The 14,794-nt window shown below is 39.0% G+C and overlaps 1 protein-coding gene across 6 annotated transcripts in view; it reads left to right on the top strand.

Annotated features, from left to right (window-relative positions):
• LOC149262796 (F-box/LRR protein) overlaps positions 1–14,794 on the top strand; it is a 437,604-nt gene that overhangs the window by 318,108 nt on the left and 104,702 nt on the right. For 4 of the 6 annotated variants that reach the window (XM_089425227.1, XM_089425226.1, XM_089425229.1 and 1 more), the window contains exon 9: positions 3,065–3,183. In XM_089425227.1, the coding sequence (XP_089281353.1) occupies positions 3,065–3,183 (119 nt within the window). Of the gene's footprint in view, positions 1–3,064; positions 3,184–3,467; positions 3,625–4,075; positions 4,251–14,794 lie in introns of those variants that run through there. The other 2 variants (XM_089425231.1, XM_089425232.1) reach the window with 2 other exon arrangements.

The raw sequence follows: 14,794 nt of genomic DNA, 5'->3' as shown, positions 1-14,794 counted from the left end.
CTTTGCTCAATAAGGAGATCACACAAGGTTAAAGGGAAGGTCATTTGCATAAATGCATTGACCTATGGCTGCAATTGCCATCTCTCGAGCATCATTATTAAAACTCCTTTCAAGCGGTCCCAAATTAGACCACTTTGAACCAACAATTTCATGAGAATGAAGTGGAGGCTTTGATGAAGGTGCTCCCAACCTTGTTGGATGTTTTAATTGAGAGGAAAGATTTGCCTCATTTGCTTTAGCATCTGCCTCATCTTGTTCTTTCTGATATTTTGCAAGTTTTGTCTTTCTTAAACCATTTCCATCTGTCACATTCTCTTTAGGTGGGCCACTGCATATTCGAACCCCATTGCCTTTTAACCCAAGTAAATGTGCTTTAACCCGTGTGTATGATCCCTTATACTCCTTTTTACACTCACTGCAAACCCATGCCAATGATCCCCCTCCTTGGATCTTCCCAACAATAGTTACATATTTCCAAAGTGGTGACTTTGGATCAACTTTAGGGGCAGATTCAATTTCATGTTCCACTTCCTCTGCCTCACAAATGGCTGAACTTGAAGTTGCCATGAATGATGATGATGATGTAAATGGAACTGCAAAATAATTGGCAAATATGTATTTCAAAACAAGTCACAAACTTACAAGCCTTGAAAAAGAACAATCATTATTAAAACCAGTGATTGGACATGTAATCTTGAGAAATTTTCAAATTTGCCGTTGGTCATTATATCCTATGACAAGGGATACTTGGTTTACATGGTCAGTGAGCCAGAAGCCATTCTACTTTTGTAATTGCAACCCCCATTTTCAAAATCAACTTTCGTAAATCCTATCTGCTATGCTCATCTTCACCATGAATAGGATGTGTAATCACTGTCACATTTAATTATGATCGCGATATGGAGATTCCCTACAGGTGTCAACCTCATGCGTAAAACGGAGCCTTCAAGTTTCAACAATCATAAAAATTTAGAAGTCTCCTGAACAAAGCTCACTATGCCTACTTCACTTCCTCAAAATTGTGCATTTTCTAGTTACAAGAATAGCACAGTTCCACATCTCAGGTTTGGACATGAACTAATCACAAGGACAACTAGGTATAAATAGTTGGATGAATGGTAGTGTTATCTCTGTCTATACCCTCCATTGTCTATCGGAACCATTTATCAAGGATGGTCCCTCACATATTAAATCTGCATGTGCTTACACATATCTTGATTGTTTTTATGCAGGTGAAAATGAAATGCAATGTTGCATCCTAAAATAAATAAACAGAATAAAAAAACAAAAAAACAAAAATCTATTGAAAGTTTCAATTTAAATACAACAAAGGGAATAGAATTTCCACCTGTTAAATATTACTCCATAACAAAAACTTTGCAGAATTGATTTCTTCGAAAGTTGAAACCATGAGAAAATGAAAAAATGGTAAAACGAGCTAATAAACAGTGTGGCACATATTGTTTATTTGTAGACTCTAAGTCGTTGTCATTTCCAAGCTCGTAACTTTCAATGTATTCATACTAATTTACTAAACATTTGGTATATACTATAATCACAAGTGTAATAAAATGCTAGATATTTGTTTCTTGTGTTTTTTTGAAACGAAACCATGGATGTGAAGTGAGGACATGAGGGCCAACGCTTACTCTGCACAGTCTGGACTCGGTGGCGACTCACTTTGGAGTCTGTATAGTCTACGGCTCATAGACTACAGTCGCTCTAGCGAAAACTAAAAGATTTCACAGTCGACAACTCACAGTCGACGGCTCATAGTCGACGACTCACAGTCGATGGCTCACAATCACTCCAGCGACGGCTCACAGTCACTCTAGTGATGGCTCATAGTCACAGTCACTCTAGTTGGCGGCTCACTGAGGCACTCACTCCAACAAAAAGATTTCACTTTGGCGGCGGACAAGTCACAATTACCAAAGGTAAATACGTTAGGTTCGGTCAAAGCCTCAAATATGAAAACGAAACTGAAGGATCGTTCTTGGTGGGTAGATATCGGGATATGTTCTTATTTTAGGCGAAATATGGATCACTAAATCACAAAACATTTTGACATTTACTGGAAACAGGTCGTGTTTCAACAAAAAAGCAGGAAAAACCTCTGAAATTCATACACCCCGTTTCCGGATATTAAAAAAACACACACCACAAATACGTTTTTTTATCCGTTTTCCCAGCATTTCGTATGCGGATCCAGATCTGAAACGGGATCCGGCGTTTTTGGGGTTGAAGGTACCCATTTCCGGTAACTTAGTACATGTCCCACCATGTGACAACGTCCAATTTGGCCCTATCTTCCATTGAATGCAAAGAACCAAACACTCCAGTTCTAGTGAAGTATTAGCCTAATTCAAGACACAATCTAGCACACTTCTCCCTGTCAAGGACCAGCTTGTCTAATGTTATCATATACCCATTTTGTACCTTTGTATTTGTATGGGGTTTGGTCCTAACCCCACCCCTAGCTGCAGGTTTTCCCAACCAAGATGGAGAGTAGTATTTGGCATAAGGATATACGCCAAGGCATGTAGTGGAACATTAAGTTTATCCCACTGTGCACACAAAAAATTGTCTCCTACTTGGTAGGGTCTTCTGTGTGTGGGCTTGTGTTACTTCTAGACTACATCAGCCTACACTAGTTAACATTTTTTATCCTTCTATGTGAATTTGGGCTTTTCCTTTATCAGCTTTTCCTTTATAAGAAATGCTGTACTACTATACAATATAAGGGCTTTTATTTTGTCAGATGTACAGTCTACTTGTACAACTTAAGATTTTCGGTGACTGAAACAAAATTTCCTGGTTTTGAGTTGTGTTTTTGGTGACCAAAACATGTGTCTTAGTTTGTATTTTTCATTATTAATTAGCTGGATATGCAGCTAAGATGATTATATTGGCAACTAAATCAAGCTTGCCATTGATAGCAGCTTTGCGTAATCTGCTATTCTTATTTGCTGATTTTCTTTACTGTCAAGGTAGATAGACATGCAATGAATTTTATATATTTTTATAAGTACATTTTCCTTAGGTATTCAGATGATTTTGGCAGGTGGGAGGTGATATTTTAAGTGGAGGACTGTACATTGGAGTCTTAAAAAGGAGCAAGCGCTTTATGTCGTTAGGCAAAGGAAAAGCAGCAATTCCATTCAGAATCCATGAAGTCCATGAGTAAGTCACAAGAAATACTGTTTTAAAGTGGATCCCCTTTCCCTAGCTGCTTAATAAAGAAGCTCAAGTTCAGATTTTCTTAGAACTGATCTCTCATGACATTTTTACTTCTTAAATTTTTTTATCTTATTGGTTAATTTTAGATATTTTGGAAATTCAGTTTTAAACTATATCGAGGTAGGGAAGGTTAATATCTACTTTGAGAAAATAATACATAGGCAACTAAGTAGTTAAGACCAAAGCTACCAAAGTCAGAATTGGGAATTGAACTGGCTGATGTTCAGATTGGCAGTGGACCGGAAATGGCTGGAGAACTGGGTTGAAGAATTGGTCTACTGAAAAATACGTAAAATATGCAAAATTTAATAAAAAATATATGTATTCAGGTATACCAATGTAAATCCAAACAGTTTGACACCAAATATGGACATTGCAAGTTTTGGTTGTGTATTACATGTAAGGGTGAATATAGCAAAATGGTATGAATGCAATGCATATATCAAACAGAATTGTTGATGAAAACTTTTTGGCATCGAATAAAAATTTCCAAGTGTCCGGACATTGGGACATCGAAAACATAGGCAAAAAAACTGCCAATAATTGCAAATCATGGCAAGCATTAAAAAATACAAAAATAAACTTCTTTTTCTTAATGTTTTTTAAGATATAAACCAGCAGCAACATTGAATAAGCACATCAGCATATAAATATGGAAAAGCACTGATATATATGATGTAGTGGCTGTGAAATGATACTTAAACATTAATGATGTATACTGAATCCTGATAGCTGTCCATTCAAGATGTAAATGTCAAATCTAAATAAAAGAGTACACCAAAAATATATTAAATGTATCTCATCATCATATACATTTGTGTGGGCATGTGGACAGGAAAGTGGGGAAGGAGGCATTCTGGAATTTGCATGGATTGTTAGATTTCTGCTTCTAGAATGTCCATCACAGAAAGCATATTACTTGTCTTCGGTTTGATAGTAAAGAATGCAGGATCTTTCCAAGCAAACCAATATCTTTAAAATATTATCACATACTGTGTTTTCTGAACCATGACATAAAGGAGGACTAGATGTAAAATATATAGCAAATGTTGAGAGTTTTTTTTTTCCCTCAAGTGCATGCTTACATCCAAATCTATTGTTTTTGTTTGCCAAAAAATTCAATACGGTTCCACACAAAAACAAGTGCAATTTTGAATCTGTTTTGGGACTTCACAACGATGTAAATGTGGAAAAACACTGATATCTGATGTAGTGGCTGTGAAATGATACTTCAAACATTAATCATGTATACTGAATCCTGATAGCTACCCATTCACGATGCAAATGTCAAATATAAATAAAAGATTACATCATAAATATATTAATTGTATGCCATCATCATATACATTTGTGTGGGTGTGTAATGATCCAAAATGGAAATAACAGTGATATACAAAGCAAAATACCATACAACACCGCAATATTTAAACAACAATCAAACTCCCATAATTTACACCAGAATTGCGTCAGAATTCAGCCATTTTATTATATATGGAGAAGAGTACAATGCATGAAATGTGTGCACCTGAGATTGCCAAAGCAAGCTAGACAATCCCAGGTGAGAAAGATGCTAACCGAATGCAGAGGAAAAGCTTCTCCTCATTGTTCTGCATTGGCCTTGGAAATTCTGCAACTGCTGGCTGGAAGAAACCCCTGTTTGAGCCTCCAAAAGTGCTCAGAAAATTCCGCCAAAATAATCTTGAGCACTCCACCAAAACCCAGAAAAACCCAGAAAGGGTTTGGACAAATTTACTGATCACTCAGGACCCAAAATTTACACTCACTTCTCTTAATTGGCTGCCAAATAATCCTATTGTTTTGGGGCACCAAAACTCCAAAAATTCTACAAAATTAGGAGCAGACTCCCTGACCCCTGACTGACAAAACCCAGAAAGGAATTGGGCCAATTCCGACCTCCCGAAATTACCCAATTTTGGTGCTACGCCTTTCTTGGCAAAATCAGCGTTCCCCACATTTCAACTGTTAGATTTGGCACTTGGTTTTCCTCAAGCTGCTGTAGAACTACCCTGGAAATTACCTCTGGATAGGTGAGTGGATTTCCTTCCCAAAAACGTGCACAAGCATGAAGTATTCAGCCCCACAAATTTTATCCAGTGCCACTACTGCGCAGGGCTTAGAGTGGCATATTTGGCTCTCACAAAAGCTGCAACTTCCAGCTTTGAAAAATCTCCAAAAATGCTAGTCCAACCTGAGGGAAATTTCTGCTAAATTCTTAGGCCAAAATATCCCTTTTCTCTGTCTCAACGCAGTGGTATGAATTTGATCCCTGCGTCCTCCCTGGAAATCAAACGGGCTGAGAATTGGGCTAAAAGGTACCACAATCTCCAGCAGATTTACTTCCCACTAAGTTCATAAATTCCTCCTTAGGGTGGTACTCGAAGTCCACTGAAAGAGAGGTTGGAATTTCTGCTTGGGAATTCCTTGTGCTAAACAACACGGGTTGTTTTGGCTAAACAACTCAAGAGAACTAGAGTTGGTTTGTAAAAATGATCAAAGATGCCAAATGGAGGCGCCCAAGCTCTATTTATAATTGTTGGCCCTTTCTCCCTTGGTGGCCCCCACCTTCCACTAATTCGCACCCCTTCCTTTCTCTCTCTCTTCTCACTAGTGCAAATTGCCACTTGGTTCGAATTTCTCTCCTTGTGGTCCCCACTCTCCACTAAAGTTGCGATTTCCTTTTTTCCTCTTAAGTCTCACTGCCGGAATTGCCTCCTCTTCCAAAAATCGTCTCTAATGCAGAAAATCAAGATTGGGGATATTACAGGATGCATGGACAGAAAAGTGGGGAAGGAGGCATTCTGGAATTTGCATTGATTGTTAGATTTCTGTTTCCAGAATTTCCATCACATAAAGCATATTACTTGTCTTCAGTTTGATAGTAAAGGATGCAGGATCTTTCCAAGCAAATAAGTATGGCTTCGCGTTGATTGTTAGAATTCTGCTTCTAGAATTTCCGTCACAGAGGCATATTACTTGTCTTCAGTTTGACAGCAAAGAATGCAAAATCTTTCCAAGCAAATCAATATGTGAAGTTTAAACTTTTACCACATACTGTGTTTTCTAAACCATGATATAAAAGAGGACTAGATGCAAATATGTAGGAAATGTTATAAAGGATTTTTTTGCCCCTCAAAGTGCATGCTTACATCCAAAACCCTTGTTTTTGTATGCCAAAAACTTCAATTTGGCTGCACACAAAAACAAATGAAATTTTGATTTTTTTTGGAGACTTTACAACGATGAAAATTGTCTCTTTGTTTCCGATTTGTAGAGATTGCATAAAGTGTAGAGGAAATATTGGAAGGACTAGTAATCCAGGAATATTCAGATTTGACAAAAAATTTCATGTCTTGGGTGAATGGAGACCTTTTGAGTGAAACAAAAAAGTGTTTCCATCTAAAAATAGTGCTTCAGACGTAATGGGACACCCTGTGCAGGTCAAAAATGCATTGCAATGGCAGAATTGAGAAATATTTTGCTGCATGCAATGGCAATAGTTGAGGATCTTGATCAACAACGGGAGCAGGGCTTCATATGGGCTTGCATACCATGTTTGATAAAATATGATATTCCACATGGGTCGATTACCTTTAGTAACCATTCACACAACTAGATCAAAGATCATTACATTGATGTTTTATGTGGTTAATGTTGAAAAATTATAGTTGTGGTTGGTATTCTCAAAAGAGAAATTTATTGATTCAAGCATGATCATGTATTTGTCAAAAGAAAATTGTAAAAGACATTTTTCATGACCTTGAAAAGGAAAAAGAAAATTTCAATTTATATTTATTAGTTTATTACCCCACAAGTGCTCAAGTCAGCCCCTCCAAGATCACGTCGGCCTGCCAAGAGACACCTATTTGCATGGATGAATAACTATATATTGAGCCTATTCACTCTCCTTCAAGGCAAATTTGAGATCTTTTTTTCTAAGGCTAATACGAGTTGTGTAAGGCTCCTAATCTTTGTGGAACATATGTGATGTCTGAGGGAGATTATCTATGGAACACATGCGAAGTATGAGGAAGAATATCTATGGAGCATATGAAAATTTTGAGGCAGATTGTTTGTGGAACCCATGTGGACTTGAGGCATTGCTTTATCTGTGGACCATGCAGACTTGAAGCACCATTTCTTTGTGGAAACATGCAAATTCTGAGGCATGATATCTTTGTGATATGTGAAGGGTCTACTGCTCTATGATCTATTTGATATGCGAAGGGTTTGTGGCTAAGTTATTGGATCTGGCTCTATAGGATCCAGGATCCACGGATCTGATCTGGATTCGGATCCAGATCCACCTAAATATGTCGAAGAACCGCCAACTTGGCAAATCCATGATCAACGGAAATAGAGCCCTCGCCTTGAAAAGAGATCCTTCAATTTAGAAATGGATCCCGTGTAGAATTCCGGATTTTGGATTTTATTCAACACAGTTTTGAGTGTTTTGACTTTAGTTTTAGGTTTTTTTTCTTGATTGCATGTGCAGTCCCTCATTGTTCTTTTTTATGAGTTTGTCGGCCATAGAAAAGGTTGAGACAATGAGATTTCTTCAGACAGTGCAAATAGCAACAGGCTGAGATTTCTTCAGACAACACAAAGGTCTGAGGGCGATTAACCAAGCAACGACCCCACATATTTGGTTTGTTGGATAACATTGCGGATAATGACATTTCTTTACGGGTTCCCTCAGATAGCGCAGAGGTCCGAGGACGATTCACAGGTTTTTAATTCGTTTATTTTTTTGAATTTTTGTGGGGTGGCCATTTATCTATGCCTGCAGCCTGTGGTTCGACTTAGGGAATGCCGCATGCATTATGGGTTCACTACTCATGACCAATCAATTTTCTGCCAACCCATGACCAATCAATTTGCTGCCAGTTCTGTCTTTGCAACATAGTGAACAATCATGGATGAGACACTCATTTTTGTACTTAATATTATCATTTTTGTTTTTTAAAATTTAAAAAATATTATTATATTTTTTGTACTTGACGTATCCTCGCCATATCCAGATCCTGGATTTTCAGAAATCTAGTGAATTTGGATCCGGATCTGTATTCGTGTCCGAATCCATATTCGAAACCTGGTAACTTAGGTCTGTGGTGTGGAGAAATCAATGTGCTGTAGATTAGGGTTGATTTCTCTGTCATGATAATTACTTGTGAGTGTTTGTTGGCTTTTATTATTATGTTATGTTCTTCTTCATCATGTAATCACCAAAATGTACATGAAAATTACAAAGAAACAAAAGAACACAAGATGTAGGCTTTCCAAGCTAGGGCCAAAATCCCACAAGGGGGGAAACCCAAAAAATTCCTCTTCTTATAGAATCAGATCAAAGTGTGATATACAAGACCTAAGAACAAGACCACAACCTCCACAAATGCCCCAAGTCATCCCTCCTTCAATCCTTCTTCTTATTGGTCAAAGTAAACCAAGTCAATGCTGGTCAAATATTTGAATTCTGGCCAATACTCGAAATTTCAGCCTCCTTGAAATGTCAACCCTATAGCTGTTGTAGAGAAACTTGCATGTGTGAACAGATTAGGGTAGAAAATGAGACTTTCTTTTTTCCTTGACTTCATTTTCCCTCTCCCTCTCCTTTGATTTTTCGCTGAAATTCATCATTCTATTGCACGTAAATCAAATGGACGATAGATACCAAATGAGGTCAAACTTCTCTTGTATTTATACACTTCCTAGGAGGTTGATAGGTACCTCTTCTAGGTTGACTTGTCTAGGAGGGCCGACTTGGTCTTGTGGAGGACAAAATTGACTTTTTGACTCATTTTGATTTAATTCAAAATTTTCTTTCTTTTCTTTCAAGAAGTCGAAATGGGACTTTGACTCAAATAAATTTTCTTTTGATTCAATAAACCCTAGAAGCATGAAGAACATGCTTTGACTAGAATAATAGTAAAATTTTCTTTTTCTTCCTTTTGATATTACACAATACATTTCGATAGAAGTACAATGACAATTATGAAAACTGAACCTAGTTACATTTTCAATACTCCCTCTTAACGAGGGAGGTATTTATAATTTCCTTTGACTCAATAAACCCTAGAAGCATGAAGAACATGCTTTGACTAGAATAATAATAAAAAATTCTTTTTCTTTTTGCTTTTACAAAATACATTTTGATACAAGTACAATGACAATTATGAACACTAAACCTAGTTACATTTTCAACACTCCCTCTTAACTAGGGAGGTATTCATAATCACACAATGGGATAATCTCAAATTGAAATAGTCTCATAAGAAGAGTTCAGATTCATAAGCATCATCAAGCATCATCATCGTAACTAGCATTGTCAATTACAAAATAGCAAGACCTTGACTGACAAGCTCTAACTCTCGACCATATTAGAGCACAATGCTGGGAGCAGTGTTACTTGGGAGCGGGAGCGGGAGCGGGGAGCGGGAGCGGAAGCGGGAGCGGGAGCGGGAGCGGGAGCGACCATTTTCAGAAGCTCCTGGTTTGGGAGCGAATCCCGGAGCGATTTTTTAAAAATATATATATTTTTTATATTTTTTAATTTTTGATACATATATGTCAACAAAAACATGTAGAATGATGAAATAGACATAAAAAACATAAAAAAACATAAATTGATCATTGAACCATATCACATCAATCATCTAGAAATTATAATCGTCATCAACCTTAGTAAAATAATAAATTAAAATAACATTCAATTCAATAACATTTATCATCATTGATCACCAAAGTAACAAGTTGTACTTGTAAGCCAAGTTTAACCATTACAAGAAGTAATATCGAAGATATTTCTAAGTCCTAACTTCTAACTGTTAACATGATATGAAATGTTAAAAATTTATAAAATGAAACATGAATAATGAGATGAAATGAAACAACTTTAGTCTTTCACAAAGCATCATATTCATAATTCACAATCATTACCAATGAGTTATAATTGCCAAGGCCCAACTTCAAACTTCAAATTTTCATTGTCACAGTGATATAATGTTTACAAAAAATATCATAATGTCATAATGATATGAAAGAGTCAAGAGTCAAGAGTCAAGGACTCAAAACTCAACACTGAACAGTTATGAAAACTAAAGTGACAAGTCTAATAGAAACTAAAAAAGACAAGTAAACTGTAAATCTACAAGTGGCCCTTGCCACGAGAGTCTCCAGGAGTATAAGTAGGTCTTGGCGGTCTTCTAGGAGTCTCCCGCCCAGACCGACGACCAGAACTAGAGCCTCCACGCGAGGGTGTCGATGGAGGTGGCGACAGCAATGGAACAAGACTCGGGCCCCGAGAACTGCTACTGGATGGTGGAGGTGGAGGTGGCATGGCTGCTGCAGCTGCTTCAGCTTCATCCCGTACAAGCTCATCTTCTAGTTCTTCCATATGTACAATGCCATCCTCCAAATTGTCGTCCTCAGGGTGATTGTCCCAAATTTTATATGTGGGATCTTCATTAGCCCGATCACAGTAATGGCTCAACAACCTCAAATTGTAGTGCACATAAACCAAGCTTTCTGCTCGGTTTTCGTTGAGCCTGTTTCTTTTCACATTATGTATATAACTGTAGGTGCTCCAACACCTCTCTGCAGAAGAAGAATTTACAACCTGTGCAAGAACTTTCAATGCCAATTTTCGCAAAAGTCCGTCGCCGCCATATGTTTCCCACCATGTGAGAGAATCAAATTTATCTTTGTCGTCCATTGCATGGAAGTTACCATACAAACCACTGCCAGTGAAGTATCTGCCTATTTCAAGGCGCACAGCTGCACATTTCTCCCTGTCAGGCACCAACTTTTCTAATGCATCCAGATATCCTTTAGTTACCTCTCGATCTAAATGGGGTTTGGTCCTAACACCACCCCCTGCTGCAGGTTTGCCCAACCAAGAATCTGAGTAGTATTTTGGCGTAAGGATATACGCCAAGCAATGTAGTGGAAGGTTAAGCCTTTTCCACCGTTCACACACACAATCGTGAATCAGATTGTACAAGTCGGGATCTCTGTTATTAACAATGTCTTTTATTTCCCCCAACATGGTATCCATTTGCTCATACACCTCGCCAATCACTGGTTTGTCTGTATCTGCAAACCGAATCATGTTATAAATTGGCTTGGTGAAATCCAATACCTGTCTCACAGTTGTCCAAAACTGCCCATCAAGAGCGGCCTCCTCCACCGTTTCAAAACCTGCAATGTCAGCTACATTTGTAGCCCTTTCCTTTAACACCTGCCAATTTGGACTTGATACCATGCTAGCTAAACCCTCTCTTACCTTCAAAAGGCGCCTGAAGGTGAGGTAATAGCTACCAAATCTAGTCCTCGCAATCTTCAGCAACTCCAATCTCGAGTGACTGCGGAAAAGGCCATGGGTATTGCTATGATTTGTAATAAATTTTATCATTTTTTTTCCTCTCTTGTACAAATCACCAATCCATTGGTATTGTTCATTTTTGTTTTTGACAATATCATGCAACAGAAGGTTCAATGTGTGAACCAAACATCCAGACCAAAATATGTTCGGGTATCTATCCTCAATAATTGCTCCCGCTGCCTTACAATTAGGAGCATTATCAGTGATGACTTGGATGACATTGTATGGGCCAATACGCTCAATTGTTTCAAGCAATGCTTCTGCAATGTTGATAGCGGTCTTGAACTTGTCTGAGTAATCATGTGCAGCTAGAAAAATGGGACCACTTCGGGACACAGCAAGAACACTTATCAATGGCTTGCCTTTTACATTTGTCCATCCATTAGATACAATGGACACCCCATTGTCAGTCCAAGAACTTGTCATTTTATTCAAAGAATGTGATATTTTTGCTTTTTCATGATCAAGGCCAACTGTTCTTGCCTTGTCATACCCAGGGCTCTTGTATCCTTTAGGGGCATCATTTATGGCAGAAACCATTTCGTGCCAATAAGGTGAGCGTAGAACATTGAATGGTATCCCATTTGCATAGAGGAACCTGTAAATTTTTGAATCCACATCATTCCTACACCCCTCATCAAGGAAATCTGATATGGTTCTACGGTGTAAAGATGATGACCCTGAGCCTCCATGTCCATATCCACTGCCTTGGGAGGATGCTGAAGGAGTTCTTTGTGAGCTTTCAAAGAAACCCCTTGATCTTTTTGCTTTGTATTGGGCGTCCTCCTCTTCCTTTATGTATTTGGCTCTATCTGCTGTTGACACCGCGTCGCAAGTTCTGATTCCTATTTGTTTCTCTCCATCCCATGCCCTTTTCCCGCAAAGGTGTCTTCTCAAACGGGTGTATGAGCCTGTGAAATCAGTGTTGCAATGGGGGCAATGAAATTTAGTGGTTCCACCCCCTCTCCCTGTTTCAGGCCTCTGAACATATTTCCACAATGGAGTTTGGTCTTGTTTAGTTTTTTGACCCTCATGTTCACCCTCCACATCCTCCTCACTGGGGTTTTCACCTATTTGACTTCCTCCGGCTTCTTCATCCACCTCTTCAGTTTCAGGCCCCCTCCGTTTCCTACTCTCCACCACCATAATAACCAGAAAAGGGACCAGGAAGAGGAAAATGCCAATAAAAATCCCCAGGTCCATCGTGTTTGATGTTTGTAGGGTTTGAGTCTTGAATCTGCAAATTAATTTAGTTTATTGGGATTAATTCATTTAATTTATTAATTTAATTTAAATTAATGATCTTTGAACTCAAACAGGTAAATTAAACTAAACAAACTAACTACCTAACCAACTAAACTAACCAAATGATTAAGTTACTTACCTCTGCAAGCTTGCTCCTCGCTCCTTGGCACTTGCTCCTCGCTCCTCAGCTCTGGCTCCTTGCTCCTCAGCTCTTGCTCCTTGCTCCTTTGCTCTCAAACTCAAGCTCAATCTCATTGAAATGATTTTGTTTTAGCCCATTGGGCTTATAAACCCAAAAAAATTAGTTAAATTTTTTGTTTTTTTCGGGTCCGCGGAATTTTTTTCCGCCGAACCGCTCCCGGTTTTTTAAAATTCGCTCCCGGAGCGTTTTTTAATGCCCGGGAGCGATCAGGGAGCGATCGCTCCCCGATCGCTCCCGGGCATTAAAAAGCGCTCCGGGAGCGCGGGAGCGATCGCTCCCTGAAGCGCTCCCTCACAGACCAGGGAGCGCAAATTTTTTTACGGGAGCGCGCTCCCGAAAATCGCTCCCGTCCGGGAGCGATTTGGGGAGCGCGCTCCCGAGCCGCTCCCGCCCGGAGCGCGCTTCGGGAGCGGGTTCGAAGGGGGGGGGGGCGCTCCCCCGCATCACTGGCTGGGAGGCATGCATTTGGACACCACCACCACCACCACCTCTCAAGGCACACACCCCATCCAGATGTTCACTAGATATGTCCTTTCAGGACTATTCTTATCTTGGATTCACAATCCTTAAAGAATACCATCCTCCTCAGGACTACTCTTGTCTTGGATACTTGCCCTATCCTCAAAGAGTATCGGTCCTCGAAACTACTCTTATCTTGGATTCCCAATCTTCAAGGATTATCGGTCCTAGATGCTTATCTAATCCTCCATTCTCCCTACTAGTGGCTTCACTAAACTTATGATTGTTAATACTAGCCTAGTGCATGACACATGGAGAATACACTGTCCATCACTCCCTCTCGACCAGGGAGGAGATCCTTACTCCCTCTCAACCAAGGAGACATAATCATAGGCTTCAACTTGTCTCATTCATCAACTATTTATTCTTCCGTGGAGATCTTATTAGTAGCTTACAGGGCTTCTCTGCTTCTAACAACATCACATCATATCTAACTTCGACCTTCCTGGATTTTGACAATCTTCATGCAACTTTGTCATCAAATGGTTCATTTATCATCTTCAAGGAGCTAAATTTCCTCATAGGTGCTACCATATGCCTTCTTCCTTACATAACAAAATTTTCCCTCATGCTCTTCAAAGTTATCATTAGTGTTGTCCACTGAATCCATGTGCTCCCAAATCGAATCAAACAATTGCTTGTACAATGCCATCAAACAAGTTATATCGGTTGCTCTTTTTCCAACTTTTTCACACACTTCTGCAATATGTCCTTTTAGGGAGCCAAACCATATCACATCATTATCGAAGTTGTCGAATCACAATAGCCTCTAGTCAAGGTGTGGGATTCTTCATGTCAAATTCTTGCTGCTTGTTGCCTCTGAGGTCAACATTCCTTTGCATGGTCTATTTTCATATTGCAACAGAGTTCTACTTCATGTTCTTCAACTTCCAACCTAAGGATATTGCCCTAGATCAATCATCATCTCTTTTGGTCACAATCTTGTCTGGGATTTCTACCAAGCTTCATTTATTAATTTTAGGTATGTTCTATGGCGAGAGCAAATTTACTTCAATTTTCCATACTAGCACAATATCAATTCCAGATTAGCAATCACATTTAGCATGATAGTAAAATGCAGATAGAACATAAACATAAATCGCAGAAAACAAGCCAAGACAAGAGGACACAAGATGTGGCGCCAGCCAGGGACAAACCCCAATGTGGGGAAACCCTTGATCAATTCTTCT

Source organism: Pinus tabuliformis, chromosome 6, assembly GCF_031772625.1.
Source record: "Pinus tabuliformis cultivar Carrire ecotype Pingquan chromosome 6, CPIR1, whole genome shotgun sequence".
Lineage (NCBI taxonomy): Eukaryota > Viridiplantae > Streptophyta > Pinopsida > Pinales > Pinaceae > Pinus > Pinus tabuliformis.
Note: the sequence above shows the minus strand (reverse complement) of the source record. Positions and strands in the feature narration are given on the sequence as shown.